The sequence below is a fragment of the Saimiri boliviensis genome, chromosome 17 (assembly GCF_048565385.1).
Source record: "Saimiri boliviensis isolate mSaiBol1 chromosome 17, mSaiBol1.pri, whole genome shotgun sequence".
NCBI classification, from domain to species: Eukaryota; Metazoa; Chordata; class Mammalia; order Primates; family Cebidae; genus Saimiri; species Saimiri boliviensis.
The window spans coordinates 22,383,302-22,399,881 of NC_133465.1; the positions used below are offsets into that span (position 1 = coordinate 22,383,302).

The window sequence follows — 16,580 nt, forward strand, 5'->3', positions numbered from 1 at the left end:
CACTGCACTCCAGCCTGGGTGACAGAGTGAGACTCCATCTCAAAATAAATAAAAAATTAGCCAGCCATGGTGGTGTGCATCTGTAATCCCAGCTACTCAGGAGACTGAGGCAGAAGAATCACCTGAACCTGGGAGGTGGAGGCTGCAGTCAGCTGAGATCACACCACTGTACTCCAGCCTGAGCCACAGAGAGAGACTCCATCTCAAAAAAAAGAAAAACTAAACAAACAGTAAGACAGCCCAAGTGCAGTGGCTCAGGCCTGTAATCCCAGCACTCTGGGAAGCTAAGGCAGGTGGCTAGCTTGAAGTCAGGAGTTCATGACCAGCTGAGCAACATAGTAAAACCCCATCTCTACCAACAACACAAAAAAAATTAGCCAGGTATGGTGGCATGCACCTATGGTCCCGACTACTTGGGAGGCTGAGGTGGGAGGATAACTTGAGCCTGGGAGGCGGAGGTTGCAGTGAGCCGAGATCACACCACTGCACTCCAGCCTGGGTGACAGAGACTCTCTCAAAAAAAAAAAAGGGTAAGATAGGCAGGGCTGGTGGCTCACACCTATATCCCAGCACTTTGAGAGGCTGAGGCAGGAAGATCACTTGAGCTCAGGAGTTTGAGAACAGCTTGGACAACATGATGAAACCCCGCCTCTACAAAAAATACAAAAATTAGCTGAGCGTGGTGGCAGGCACCTGTAGTTGCAGCTATTTGGGGGGCTGAGGCAGGAGAATTGCTTGAACCTGGGAGATAGAGGCTGCAGTGAGCCGAGATTGTGCCACTGTATTCCAGCCTGGGTGACAAAGTGAGACCCTGTCTCAAAAAAAAAAAAAAAGAAGAGTAAGTGGTTGGAAGCAGTGGCTCATGCCTGTAATCCCAGCAGTTAGGGAAGCCAAGATAAAAGGATCACTTGAGGCCAGGAGTTCCAAAACCAGCCTGAGCAACAGAGTAAGAAAGACCCTGTCTATACAAAAAATCAAAATATTAGCTAGATATGGTGGTGTGTGCCTGCAGTCCCAGCAAATCAGGAGGCTAAGGGAGGAGGATCACTTGAGCCCAGGAGGTTGAGACTGCAGTGAGCTATGATTCTGTCACTGCACTCCAACCTAGGTGACAGTGAGAGCCTATCTCTTAAAAAAAAAAAACACACACACACACACATATAGGGGAAGAGGATAAATTTTATGAGAATTTTACAATTTAAAAACTGCTGGGTGTGGCGGCTCACGCATATAATCCCAGTGTGAGCCTGAGGTAGGTAGATTGCTTGAGGTCAGGAGTTCAAGACCAGCCTGGCCTATATGGTGAAACCTGTCTCTACTAAAAATACAGAAAAATTAGCTGGCGTTGGTGGCATGTACCTGTAATCCCAGCTACCCTGGAGGCTGAGGTGGGAGAATAGCTTGAACCCGGGAGACAGAGGTTACAGTGAGCCGAGACTGCAGCACTGCACTCCAGCCTGGGCAACAGAGCAAGACTCCATCTCAAAAAATATACACACACACGTGTGTGTGTGTAAAACTATATATATATACATAAAATTAAAATTTTTCTCAATGAGCAACAGAAGTGAATAGATATTTCTCCCAATAGTAAATGAGCACATGAAAAGATGCACATCATTAGTTGCTAGAGGAATGCAATAAAAAACTACAATGAGGCCGGGTGCGGTGGCTCCAGCCTATAATCCCAGCACTTTGGGAGGCCGAGGTGGGTGGATCACGAAGTCAAGAGATCAAGACCATCCTGGTCAACAAGGTGAAACCCTGTCTCTACTAAAAATACAAAAAATTAGCTGGGCATGGTGGTACATGCCTGTAATCCCAGCTACTCAGGAGGCTGAGGCAGGAGAATTGCCTGAACCCAGGAGGCAGAGGTTGTGGTGAGCCGAGATCGCACCATTGCACTCCAGCCTGGGTAACAAGAGCGAAACTCCATCTCAAAAAAAAAAAACTACAATGAGTTATCACCTACTACTCACCAGGTTTCTGGATATCACCAAACTGACTGTAAAGTTTACATGGGAAGGCAAAAGATCCAGAATAGCCAACACAATACTGAGGGACAAAGGTGGAAGACTAACACTGGACTTCAAGACATACTATGAAAGCAACAGAAACCAAGATGGTATGGCACTGACCAAAGAACAGACAGAGGCCGAGAAATAAACTCATGCAAATATAGTCAGCTGGTCTTTGACAAAGGAGCAAAGGCAATTCAATGGTGAAACGACAATCATTCAACAAATGTGCTAGAACAACTGTATATCCACCTATATAAATAAATCTATACACGAGCCTGACACTTTTCACAAAAACTAACTCAAAATGGATTACAGACCTAAATGTAAAATATAAAACTATGCAACTCCTAGAAAATAACACAAAATTAAGTTAATCGTGGGTTTCAAGATGACTTCTTAAATAAACACCAGAAGCATAACCCATGAAAGAAATAACTGGTAAGCTGGATTTGATTAAAACTTAAAACTTCTGCTCTGTAAAAGACACTGATGAAGAATGAGAAGACAAGCCACAGTATGGAAGAAAATATGCAAAACACATACCTGATAAAGGACTTGTATCCAAACTATACAAAGAACTCTTTTATTTATTTATTTATTTATTTTTATTTTTATTTATTTATTTTTTTTGAGACGAAGTTTCGCTCTTGTTACCCAGACTGGAGTGCAATGGCGCCATCTTGGCTCACCACAACCTCCGCCTCCTGGGTTCAGGCAATTCTCCTGCCTCAGCCTCCTGAGTAGCTGGGATTACAGGCACACGTCACCATGCCCAGCTAATTTTTTTGTATTTTTAGTAGAGACGGGGTTTCACCATGTTGACCAGGATGGTTTCGATCTCTTGACCTCGTGATCCACCCGCCTCAGCCTCCCAAAGTGCTGGGATTACAGGCTTGAGCCACCGAGCCCGGCTATTTATTTTTTTGGGACAAAGTCTTGCTCTGTCATCAGGCTGTAGTGCAGTAGTGTGATCTCGGCTCACTGCAACCTCCACCTCCCGGGTTCAAGCGGTTCTTCTGCCTCAGCCTACCGATTAGCTGGGACTACAGGTGTGCACCACTATGCCCAGCTAATTTTTTGTATTTTTAGTAGAGATGGGGTTTCACCATGTTGGCCAGTAGTCTCAATCTCTTGACCTCATGATCTGCCCACCTTGGCCTTCCAAAGTGCTGGAGCCACCATGCGGCTCAAAGAACTCTTAAGAACTCAACTAGGGAAAAAAACTCGTTTTTTAAAATGGGCAAAAAGGGGAGGGGCAAAAGATCTGAACACCTCGCTGAATAAGACACGTAGATGGCAAGCATATGCAAAGATGCTCAACATCATGTATCATTAGAGAACTGCAAAAAGTCACATATTATATGACTCCATTTATATGAAACATCCAGAATAGGTAAGATATGGAGACAGAAATCAGACTAGCGGTTGCCAGGGGCAGAGGGGAGGGAGGGAAGAAAAGCAGTAAGTCTGAAGTCTCCTTTTGGGGTGATGAAAATATTCTGACACTAGCTAAAGGTGATGGTTAGTTTTCTAATTAACATTTCATTCAATTATTACAAAGAAGGAATAAGGAAAAGATGGATATGGAGAAAAGGGAAGGAAAAAATAAAGCTACAAAGAGGGGTAGGAAAAAAAAATCACATAAACTCATCACAGAGAATAAGACAGAAGTAAAAACAGGAGAGAGATTCAACAAATTCTGAAGGAAAGGTTTCAGCAAACCACATTACTTAATCAACTATTTCAATCCATAATTATTAAGAATTTTCTTGGGAGGCTGAGGTAGGAGGATTGCTTGGGCCGAGGAATTCGAGACCAGCCTGGACAACAAAGCAATACCCCGTCCCTACAAAAAAATGTTTATTATTAAGCCGGGCGCGGTGGCTCAAGCCTGTAATCCCAGCACTTTGGGAGGCCGAGGCGGGTGGATCACGAGGTCGAGAGATCGAGACCATCCTGGTCAACATGGTGAAACCCCGTCTCTACTAAAAATACAAAAAATTAGCTGGGCATGGTGGCACGTGCCTGTAATCCCAGCTACTCAGGAGGCTGAGGCAGGAGAATTGCCTGAACCCAGGAGGCGGAGGTTTCGGTGATCTGAAAAAAGTTAAGTAAGGAAACCCAGACAACTTACTTCTGAGAACAACAATAACGAAAGGAGTTTGAGGAGCTATTTTTTTTTTTTTTTCCTTTTTGAGACATAGTCTCACTCTGTCTCCCAGGCTGGAGTGCAACCTCCGCTTCTTGGGTTCTAGCGATTCTCCTGCCTCAGCCTCCCAAGTAGCTGGGACTACAGACGTGCGCCACCAGGCCCGGCTAATTTTTCTACTTTTTTTTTTTTTTTTTTTTTTTTTTTTGAGATAGAGTTTCGCTCTTGTTACCCAGGCTGGAGTGCAATGGCGCCATCTCGGCTCACCGCAACCTCCGCCTCCTGGGTTCAGGCAATTCTCCTGCCTCAGCCTCCTGAGTAGCTGGGATTACAGGCACCTGCCACCATGCCCAGCTAATTTTTTGTATCTTTAGTAGAGACGGGGTTTCACCATGTTGACCAGGATGGTCTCGATCTCTCGACCTCGTGATCCACCTGCCTCGGCCTCCCAAAGTGCTGGGATTACAGGCTTGAGCCACCGCGCCCGGCTAATTTTTCTACTTTTTAGTAGGAACGAGGTTTCACCATTTTGGACAGGCTGGTCTTGAACTCCTGACCTCCTGATCCTTGGCCTCCTAAAGTGCTGGGATTACAAGCGTGAGCCATTGTGCCCAGCCTGAGAGGCTATTCTTTGGGTTACGGTGATGAGATGAAATAAAGCTCTAGGAAATAATATCACACTCTATATTGTAAGATAGTTCCTGCAAAGCACTTCCCCTGTCTACAGGATTTCTTACCGTATACACTGCCAGCAAAGCCAACTGGTTATAGGGGCGCCCATTCTTGGGAGCAATGTGCTGGGCCTTCAGGTACCAACTAAAACAGAAAAACAGTAAGAAAATGCTAGTTTCAGGTTAGCTTTTTCCCAATTTACCCTGATAGCCCTAATACTTAAGACATAAGGTAGAATCTTAGATGTAACAGTGGAGTGGTAAGGCAGGACTACAGGGACCAACAGGGACACCTGCAGAATATCCACATGAGAGGCAGCTTGTGGGGCCTATTGCTCTTACTAAGGCTTTGCTTACAGCACATGGGGAAGAGAAATAATGAAGTGGAGGTAAAGTACCTGCGTGCTTTCCCGTAGTTGGCTGTATCATTGGCTTGCTCCCGGTACCTGGCAATATCTCCTTGGCATATCATAGACCGCTGGGCACTGATCAAGGCATATTTTACCTTCAGAAGAAAACAATCAGTTAGTAGACAAGGCAGAAATACTAACTTCAACCCTCAAAGGACAGGGATGGGGTGAAAATGACAACAGAGCACTGATAAGGCACTAGCAGTCCTCAACAAAGTATAAAGTTTTCAGCCTAAAAACAGTTAGCAGCGTGATACAAAATTTACCAAGAAAACACAGTGGGAGAAGGGAGAGAGAGTGATTCTAGAGTCCCAGGCAAATGAAAGAAAACATTTTGATGTGAGTAGTCAGGAGACCTCACTCTTTGGAATAGTGTTTGATCTCAAGAAAGTCTCTGGGTGCTCTGGGACTCAGTTTCTTCATCTGAATATAAAAATAACTACTCTATAGGGTAACTGGAGGAAATACATAAATATTTTATAAACTATAAAGAGATATACAAATATTATGACAATTGTTTACACTGTTTTTTACCGCCAGTATTTTTTTTTAGGCAGAGTCTCACTCTGCGCCCAGGCTGAAGTACAGTGGTGTGATCTTAGCTCACTGCAATCTCTGCCTCCTAAGCTCAGGCAATTCTCATGTCTCAGCCTCCTGAGTAGCTGGTACAACAGGCATGAAGCACCATGCCTGGCTAATTTTTGTATTTTTAGTAAAGACAGGGTTTCACCATGTTGCCCAGGCTGGCCTCAAACTCATGGCCTCAAGTGATCCGCCTGCCTCAGACTCCCCAAGTGCTGGGATTACAGGTGTGACACATTACACCCAGCCTCTCTGTTCTTTTTCCACCATCATTATAGTCTTTCTTTAAACTGTTAATATCACTGCATTGTATCACTGCATTACATTACCTTTGCCTAAAACAAGTAATTAACCTTTATCAAACATTAACAATATGCCACACACTGTGTAGTACTATATGTTTTCTCACTGATAGGCTTGGCATCTGTCACTCAGAAAACAGAGTAAACCAATCCCAAGACATGTGTCTACCAAAGTATCTCCCTAAGGAACACCACTTCACAGCATACAATATAATTCCACTCTACTCCACACAAAAGACATTAACATATCACTGAATAAAGAACAAAGCTTCGAGAAGGAGATACTAACCCCTCAGGAAAGCACACTCACTAGTGAAATAGCTACTGCACATCAACCTCCCACCTAGCACATAACTCAAATTTGTATTTCAGCAAAGTTATATATCACTACACATCACATACCCTTTAAGTCCTAACTATTCCACAAATTCTTTCATGAATGAACATGCCCAAAGGTGTTAAGAATCCTCAGTATTTAACTGATAAAACACAAAGAAAACTGATTATGCCTCCACACTACATCTACTTTGTCATCTTGGTAAGAGAAAACAAAAACAAAACTTCTTTCAAAGGCTCTCCATCACCTTCCGCAGGAAGTCCTGGATGATCATGCCTCTGCTTACCTCATCAGCCCCACACTCCCAGTCACTCTCTGTACCTCAGTCAGATCAGACTCCTCAGTTCCCCTAACACACCATGCTGTTTTCCACTTCAGGGCCTTTAAGTATACTGTCCTCGGCCACGTGTGGTGGCTCACACCTGTAATCTTAGCACTTTGGGAGGCCAAGGCTGGCGGATCACCTGAGGTCAGGAGTTCGAGACCAGCCTGACCAACATGGTGAAACCCCATCTGTACTAAAAATACAACAATTAGCTGGACATGGTGGTGGGTGTTTGTTAATCCCAGCTACTCAGGAAGCTGAGGCACGAGAATCACTTGAACCTGGGAGGTAGAGGTTGCAGTGAGCTGAGATTGTGCCACTGCACTCCAGCCTGGGTGACAAAGTAAGACTCCGTCTAAAAAAAAAAAAAAAAAAAAAAAGCAAAACTTGGCTGGGCGTGGTGGCTCAGGCCTGTAATCCCAGCACTTTGAGAGGCCGAGGCAGCAGGTCACTCGAGGCCAGGAGTTCAAAGCCAGCCTGGCCAATGTAGTAAAACCCCATCTTTACTAAAAATACAAAAATTAGCTGGGTGTGGTGGTGTGCACCTGCAATCTCCAGGTACTCGGGTGACTAAGGCAGACTTGGGAGACTGAGGCAGAATCACTTGAACCCAAGAGGCAGAGGTTGCAGTAAGCCAAGACTGCACCACTTTACTCCAGCCTGGATGACAGAGCAAGACCCTGTCTCAAAAACAAATAAACGAACTGGCCGGGCGCAATGGCTCACACCTGTAATACCAGCTACTCAGGAGGCTGAGGCAGGAAAATTGCTTGAACCCAGGAGGCAGAGGTAGCAGTCAGCTGAGATCGTGCCATTATGCTCCAGCCTGGGCAACAGAACAAGACTCCGTCTCAAGAAAAAAAAAAAAAAAACTAAAAGCAAAGAACAAAAAACCTTCTCTTAGAATCCCCTGTTCTTTTAGCTGTCTTCCCTCATGGCCTTCACAGCCAAGATGCTTAAAAGAATGGTCTATATTACTCCCTCATACTTTCTACTGCTTTACCTGTCTTCACTACAATGTGGCTTCCAGTCTCTCCAACTAAATTAACTCTTGATAACTTCATCCAATCCTATAGACACTTTTTAGTAAACTTAACATTTGACAACTCCATCACACCTGACAATTTTACCTACCCCCACCTTGAAATTTAATTCGCCTCTCTGGCCACCCTTCCCAGTATCCTAGCTTTTGCTTCAACTACCGCCTATATCATGATGACTCATGAATCTATATCACCAGCCCGGCTTTCTCCTGAGCTCCAGAAAGACCAGAATACTCATTTGTTCATTTTCAAGTCCCTGCTACACACACTTCCACCTAAGCATATCCAAACCCAAACCAATCTCTTCCTTTGCAGCCACTCCCCTGGACTATCAGCTGGGAGATGATTTAGACTCTTCATGCCTCCAATCTCATACCTCACACCAAATCAGTCAACAATTCCATTCTATTTCCTTTACGTATTTCCAATCTGTCTTCTCTTTCCAGTCTCCATGACCTCTATCACAGTTCAGACCTACAACCTGACTCCTCTATCTCCACTCTTGTCCAACTCCCATCCAAATTCACCAATTTGCTCAAGTGACTGGTTCTAAAGCAAATCTATCTTATCCATTTACTAAGAAATCAATTAATGGTTCCCCAGTGCTTTCAGAACGAAGTCCAAACTCTTTGGCATAGCATATAAGAGTTTATGACCTGGTCCCTTCCCACGTCATTAGCTTTTCCACCTATAGCAGCCCCACACCACACTATAAACACCAGCATACTGACCTTCCTGCATTTTCCCAACAGTGCCTGGTTCTCTTCTGCTGGACCCTCTATCCAAACTGCCCCTCCCACCTTCAAACTCCTATCATGTTTCAAGACTCAGCTTGACAATCTCCGAGAAGCCTTCCTTGGCCCAACCAGGCTGTGAGATTCACTTCTCTCAATCCCCACATCGACACTCTACACCAGGGGTCCCAAGCCCCCAAGTCGCAGACTGGTACCAGTCTCTGGCCTGAGTGGTGGTGGTTAAGTGAGCATTACCACCTGAACTCTCCCTCCCGTCAGATCAGTGGTGGTGTTAGATTCTTACCAGGGTGCAAACCCTATTGTGAAGTGCACATACAAGGGACCTAGGTTGTATACTCCTTATGAGAGTCTAATGCTCCCACATCCCCAACCATGGACAAACTGTTTTCCACGAAACCAGTCCCTGGTGCCAAAAGGACTAGCCAGGCCTGGTGGCTCACGCCTGTAATCCCAGCACTCTGGGAAGTCTGAGGAGGGTTGATTACCTGAGGTCAGAAGTTTGAGAGCAGCCTGGCCAACATGATAAAACCCCATCTCTACAAAAAATACGAAAATTAGCTGGACGTGGTGGTGGGCACCTGTAACCCCAGCTACTTGGGAGGGTGACACAGGAGAATTGCTTGAACCTAGGAGGCAGAGGTTGAAGGTAGTAGTGAGCCGAGATCATGCTACTGCACTCCAGCTTGGGTGACAAGAATAAAATTCCATCTCAAAAAAGAAAAAAAGGGGAAAAAAAAAAGAAAGAAAGAAAGAAAAAAGGCTGGGACCACTGCTATATATCATTACCATAGTACACATAACATTACAATTGTTGGTTTAATCTATCTGTCCCTGCACTGAACTGTACCTTTCATTCTTTTATCCTCAACACCCAGTACAATGTCTAGCATACAACTAACACTAGATAAATGCTTGCTAAAAGAATGAAAATTTAAGATAAATAAAGGAGGAGCTTACTGTCTTGCGTAATGGCTTGCTGCGAATGGCAAGACCATCCATGTAGTCTTCCAGTTTGAACTTGTAAGTAACCTGCAGCTTCTGAAGCAAACTATCAAAGAAGTCACTACCCTATAAAAAGAAAAAAAGAAATGGCTGAATCAACCTATTCTGATCCAACCTATCTACCAAAAACCGGGACAGACAATCCTGTCACAGTTCTGCCAATGTTCAGACATCCTATGAAAACGGCCGGGCGCGGTGGCTCACACCTGTAATCCCAGCACTTTGGGAGGCCGAGGCAGGTGGATCATGAGGTCAGGAGATCGAGACCATCCTGGCCAACATGGTGAAAACCTGTCTCTACTAAAAATACAAAAAAATTAGCTGGGTGTGCTGGCACATGCCTGTAATCCCAGCTACTAGGAGGCTGAGGCAGGAGAGTTGCTTGAACCCAGGAAGTAGAGATTGCAGTGACCTGAGATCGTGCCACTGCACTACAGCCTGGGTGACAGTGCAAGACTGTTGAAAAAAGAAAAAAAAAAAGAGGAGAGAAGAGAAGAGAGAAAAGAAGAAAAGAAAAAAGAGGCATGCACAATATTCAGTGGCCACCAATTTGCACACAAGACAAATTCACAGTATAAGCCTCCGTGGTTTTCAAAATATGAGCACATGAAGACACACACATACTCTCTCTCCACACAAACACATACATACACATTCTCATTCTCTCTTTTAGGCCAAGGCATTCAGAAAGCTTTCAACCTCAAAACTCCAATTGTCAGTAATTTCTGATCCCAAGGAGACAACTGGAGTAGGACAGGCTCAGAACGCAGGAAAAGAGCATGGTTATGGTTGATGTTCTGTTCTAAAACACAGTATTTTAGGTAGTACAAATCCATCATAACTACAGAATGCTGAAGCCTTTATCCTGAGGACAAAAAGATGTAGTTTACCTCATCCAAGAGCTCCAAAAGTCTGTTCCGAATCTGTTCTGGGTTCTCAACATTCGGATCCTTGACAAGCTGCCTGAACTTCTCAATCACCTGATAGAAAGCATTCTTCCACAGGATCTGATCCACATTCTGAGTATCAGAGAACTCGATATCCAGTAGAATACAGCGTTCATACAGCTGCAGCAGTTCAGCTCTAGAATAAAATACATGCTACCTCTAATTCCAAATACACCATAGGAAAAGCTAGACCCAAGTTTTGAGATTCCTGCAAATTAACCACCTTCCTTGGCAGGAAATCAAAACGTGACCAGGTACACTACTCACTCTGGTTTCCACTCTGCAGAGCAGAATGTCATTCTAAAGATAGTTGTGTCGAGGAAAATAGTTTTTCCCCATATGTCTTCACCTAAATTTAACAACCGAAGATCTTCACTGTAAGTTATATGTTGTTCATTTCTTGGCATTCTAGAAATTCTTCTTCCATTTCAAGGTTCTATGATCCCTTACAGATAATTTGTTCTTAAAGAAAAAGCAGGATGCATAATCATTTCTAAGACTAGAAACAAAACCTCTGTTCTGTTTCCAAATGCCCTTCCTTTACAAAATTAAAGTGAGACCATACCCAGCGGCTCAGCTAAAGTTTCTACCTTCCTCAGCCATAGGAGTCTATACACCTCCAGCTTATCTCCATTTCCCTCTAGCCACAATAGAACACATCGTACCTGAGTTGTGCCATCTTCTCCAGGCCCTCTGGACTGATGCGGTCCCTGGAGAGCAGGTTACTGAGCTGCAGCTCCTGGCTGTCAGCCACCCGGAGGAGCCTGTGCAGCTCCTGCTGCTGCATGTTCCTCATGTGCTGCTCTACCTCCTCAGGACTCATGGTGCCAGCAGGAAGAGGGCTACACACATACTGTCCTGAAGGAGTCGGGTAGCCCGGGTAATAAGGCCCTGGGTACACACCATTTGTAGGGCCCACTGGGTACTGTAGAGGGTTATAGCCCGCATAGGGATACTGGGAGGCAGGGCCTGGTGTCCGCGGGTAATAATAGGGGTTGTCAGAGTTTTGAAATTTATAGTAAGATGCTTGAGCCTGGCGTGAGTCACCCCAAGATGTAGGGCTGACTTCATCATCAGTGTCCAAGAAATGCAGCTGGGGTGTCTGAGTCTTTAGAGCAGGTTTCTGATCAGGATTATTTGGGTCCCATAATCGGCGTGTGGTGCCTCCACGGCCCCAACTCCGAGGACCCTTACTACCAGATCCGAACAAAAGCCGAGGTCCCAAAGGTGTGGCCTCTGGAGAACCTGCTGAATTGACAGACAGGGTGGTATGGGCAGGCAGAATCAGAATGCCACGACCGCGACCCCGAAGTTCCTGTTTCAGGTTTTTGGACTCCTGCTTCTCAGAGCCTTTGCCCCCATTGCTCAAGCCTTTGTCAGGGTTTCCTCTATCCGTATCATCCCTGGCTGGCCTCGCCACGGGAGACTCTTTGTTCATGGTTTCTGCATCAAAAGTGACACGAAGAGTGCCTCGATTTTCTTTACCATTGCTTTTCTGCTCACCTTCCCCGCGGCCAGACCAGTTTCTTTCTAAAGGTTTCTTCCTTTCTGAACTTCTCCTGGGTCCTAATCCATCAGGCTCATCAATTCTGTCCTCATCTAAGGAATCGGTTGAGGACACAGATACTTGCTTCTTCAGTCGTGGCCTCTCCTTGGTCCTATCCTGCCGGCGGCGGCGACATCCGCTATCAGTGAGGCCAGCTCCCTCAGCGCTGTTGTTGCTACCAGCTGAGCTGGTACTGCAAGTGCGGTAACGATTCCTTCGTTTGTCTGAGCGGGAGTAGCGCTTTGCAGAACCTGGCTTCCCCTGGGCCAGGTCATCGCTCGTTTTCTTCATCCCCTCGCCTTTCTCAATCCTCTTTCCCTTTTCTCCCTTTGCAGCCCTTAGTCTGTCACCACCTGGGCTCTTTTCTGTTTCGGCCCTGTCTGGTTTATTCACACCTTCCTCTTTCACAACGTTTCCCCTACACTCATCTTCCTCCACTCTCAGTTGTTCTACCAGGTTGAGGATTTCTTCCTCCTCCACCCGACTGGCTGATTCTTTGCTAACAGTCTGCAAACGCCGTCCAGGCTGATAGATCTGCAGGTCCGGTTTCTTTGTTCTTTTGATAATTTTTAGACTACGATCCTCTTGTCCAGCAGTCCTAGGAAAGGATTCCTGTCCCCGATTATTTTCTGGGTCTATAGGACCATTCTGTGGTTGGTTGTTGGGTTCCTTGCAGACATCTTTAATGGGTTGTGTACCATTTCTAACAGCAGAGGAATCTCGGTCATTAACAATTTCATCCTTGAATTCTTCACTCCTAGAGGCTTCCTTGATTTTGGTCTTATTCCTTAGCCGAGAAAGACCAGGTTTATAGATTTCCAGATCTGGACGCCTATTATCTTTGCGCTGCCTGGGCTCCTTTAATTCCTTCATGTTTTCTGTTATGTTGGGGAAGGAGTTGGGGAGGGAAAGGTAGAAGATAAGAATAAAGAAGGAAGGTGAGGGAAAGACTGTCATTCTGGTTAAGTAACAAAAAAAGTCAAGAATTACACATCCACATGCTAATATTGGTAGGCAAGGAAGGACACTTCTGCAGAAGCATAAATTCTGGGTTTACAATAGTTGTTCAACAATTGCCAAGGCTAAGAACCTAATTGTGTTGGGGCTACCTACACTTAGGTGAAGAAAAGCGGGGGGAACCCATCTCCTTATGTGTTACCCAAGTCATACTCAGAAATCCAAGACCCCAGGCCGGGCGCGGTGGCTCAAGCCTGTAATCCCAGCACTTTGGGAGGCCAAGGTGGGTGGATCACGAGGTCAAGAGATCGAGACTATCCTGGTCAACACGGTGAAACCCCGTCTCTACTAAAAATACAAAAAATCAGCTGGGCATGGTGGCGCATGCCTGTAATCCCAGCTACTCAGGAGGCTGAGGCAGGAGAATTGCCTGAACCCAGGAGGTGGAGGTTGCAGTGAGCCGAGATCGCGCCATTGCACTCCACCCTGGGTAACAAGAGCGAAACTCCGTCTCAAAAAAAAAAAAAAAGAAAAAGAAATCCAAGACCCCAAACTACCTACCTCATCATTGTCGGAACTAAAGATCTCTAACCTTTTCAGCATTAGACTCTTCTCTGTCTAGAGCGCCTGTGAATACACCTCAGCCTTTTTTTTCTGCCTTTAACTTTTTCCTTGGTGGCTAAGTTCTTTTAACATAACAGTAGGGGGGAAAAATAAGGAGAAAAAGGGGGGGCATTATAACAATCATTAGTCCCGGACATCTCTCGAGAACAAAATTGCAACTCTATTCTTCAAACTTCACCAGGACAATTCTCTTCTTCAGGATACCAATTACCAAATAACACACCTGCAGGTAAAGCAAACAGTCAGCAGTTCCTTTCACACTCTTCAACTTCACTCATACCAACAGCAGCTCGCAGAGTCACCCCAAGGAAATATTGCTCAGACTATCATATTAGAATACCGAGACTAACTGCTACTGTGATGATGGAATTATGAGAAGAAAAAAATTCCATAAGGGAACTTTCCCTCGATGGATGAAAAGATTGTGACATATCCTCAAAATCCCAAGAACTGGGCACTCAAGAATAATAATAATACAGGACTTTAGAAACCACTCTCTGAGCTCCATAAACGTACTAAACAACAAACAGATAAGCAAGTATTTGGTTTTTAAAAAGTATCTGTTACTACTATCAAAAGTAACCACTAAAGATTTCAGTGAAAAACTGACAGAATTTGTGAGAATATTATCAAGTACACGAATAGAATGCTATATAAATTACTAGTATAAGGCTGGACGTGGTGGTTCACGCCTGTAATCCCAGCACTTAGGGAGGCCACGGTGAGCATATGAGGTCAGGAGTTCGAGACCAGCCTGGTCAACATAGTAAAACCCAATCTCTACTAAAAATACAAAAATTAGCCTGGCATGGTGGCATGCACCTGTAGTTCCAGCTACACGGGAGGCTGGGGCAGGAGAATTGCTTGGAACTGGGAGACGGAGGTTGCAGTGAGACGAGATCGAGCACTTCAGCCTGGGCAACAGAGCCAGACTCTGTCGAGTCTGTCTCAAAATAAATAAAATAAAATCAAATCCTAATATAAACCAGGTTTAGCGGCTCACACCCATAACCCCAGCCCTTTAGGCTGAGGCGGGAGGATTGCCTGAGGCCAGGATTTCTACATCAACCTGGGCAACATGGCGAAACCCGGTCTCTGTGAAATATACAAAAAATAGCCAGGTGTAGTGGCGCAAGCCTGTAATTCCAACTACTCAGAAGGCTGAGATGGGAGGAGCGCTTGAGCCCGGGAGGTGGAGGCTACTAGTAAGCTGAGATCCCTCCACTGCACTCCAGCCTGAAAGAGAAAGTGAGATCCTGTCTCAAAAAAATAGTAACAGGCCGGGAGCGGTGGCTCACGCCTGTAATCCCAGCACTTTGGGAGGCCGAAGCGGGTGGATCACGAGGTCAAGAGATCGAGACCATTCTGGTCAACATGGTGAAACCCCGTCTCTACTAAAAATACAAAAATTAGCTGGGCATGGTGGCGCACGCCTGTAGTCCTAGCTACTCGGGAGTCTGAGGCAGGAGAATTGCTTGAACCCAGGAGGTGGAGGTTGCGGTGAGCCGAGATTGCGCCATTGCACTCCAGCCTGGGTAACAAGAGCGAAACTCCGTCTCAAAAAATAATAATAATAATAACAATAAAAAGTTTTTAATCCTAGTAGTGTTCTTTAAGTATGAATGCAAACGAGCCCATACAGTAACAAAACGGAGAAATAAGAGACTGAGGTTTAAGACAGTGTTTCACTATTTTCAGAAGTTTAAAAGACAGCTTCATCAAGTATGAACAAAGATAAACCAGTTTAACCCAAGAATAGCTCACCTTCGGCAGTCTTTAACTTGGAGGGTGACAGGTGAGATGGAGAGAGCTATTACTAGTACCTTCTAGGGCAGCGGGAGAAAACAGCCTTAACAATCCAATTTTGTTAACCAACGAAAACCAATTCCACAGACTGGCAGCAAACCTAGAGAAGGCTCCAATCACAGCTACCATTCTACACAACTCTACTGCCTAACGCAGGGGTGGTGAGACACTAGAATCTTTACTTTCCTGATGTGGCTGGAGACTTGAAATTAGCTTGCAAATTGACCATTCTCTAATAAAAACTGCTCGCACACATGCCAGGGCCAAACCCGAGGAGTCTAGAGGTCCCAGATCCCTCCAGTGGCGCAGCTTTCGGAAGCCTGTCTTGGGGGGGAAAAGTTCAGCAAGGAAGCCGCAAGCTGCTAAACGTTTCTCCCCAATTCCTCCCCTCCGACGCTAAGGCAGTGGCCCGGGCCCGCCCGAGGAAGGCGGCCTGGAGGACCCAACGCCCGGGGCCTCCACCCGACCCCGCTTCTTTCCGCGTCTCCCGACGCCTGAGAACCGGCGGGCGGGTCTGAGAGCGCTGGGGCAAAGCGAAAACAGTCACCTTCGCGACGAGAAAGAGGGTGGAGGCAGGAATTCGGGCCAGGCTCTCCCGGAGTGCGCCAGGATTGGCGGAGCTCGACCCAGCACTGACCCGCGGGCGAGACAGGGGAGCGACGGTTCGCCGCGGCCCCGGCGCCCAGGGATGGGGGAAGGGGCGGGGGCTCCAGAGCCGCGGGCCGAGTGGGGAGGAGGCTAGAGGAGGAGGAGAGGGAGGCGGGGCGGGCAGGCCCGGCCCAGGAGCTGGGCGGCGCGACTCACCTCTGCTCCCGGCCTGCGGGGCCAGAGTAGCCAGGATCCCGCGCAGCTCCGACGCGGAAATCCGCACACGCTCAAGCCCTTCCGCCATCTTCGCGGCTGCTGCTACAGCTGCAGCTACTCCGCCACGGCCGCGCGCAGCCAGGAAACCACCACAGCCGGGCGACGCGCGCGGTCGCCCACCTCCCAGCGTGTCCCCGCCCCGTCCCGCCCTCCCTTTCCAAACGACGGTGGCCGCGCTGGGCGGAAAAGCATCCGACGCCAGTTCCAGAGGGGCGGGGCCGGAGCGCGAGCCTGGGCGG

General features: G+C 46.4%; 1 protein-coding gene across 3 annotated transcripts in view; it reads right to left on the minus strand.

Annotated features, from left to right (window-relative positions):
- Positions 1 to 16,450, minus strand: part of SMG6 (SMG6 nonsense mediated mRNA decay factor) — a 255,604-nt gene extending 239,154 nt beyond the window's left edge. The window contains exons 1-6 of one of the 3 annotated variants that reach the window (XM_003933086.4): positions 16,282 to 16,450; positions 11,210 to 12,968; positions 10,488 to 10,680; positions 9,553 to 9,663; positions 5,240 to 5,346; positions 4,908 to 4,986 (exon numbers count right to left, since the gene is read on the minus strand). In XM_003933086.4, the coding sequence (XP_003933135.3) occupies positions 4,908 to 4,986; positions 5,240 to 5,346; positions 9,553 to 9,663; positions 10,488 to 10,680; positions 11,210 to 12,968; positions 16,282 to 16,369 (2,337 nt within the window). In that variant the 5' untranslated portion in view covers positions 16,370 to 16,450. The other 2 variants (XM_010343667.3, XM_010343666.3) reach the window with 2 other exon arrangements.
- Between the last annotated feature and the right edge of the window lie 130 nt (positions 16,451 to 16,580).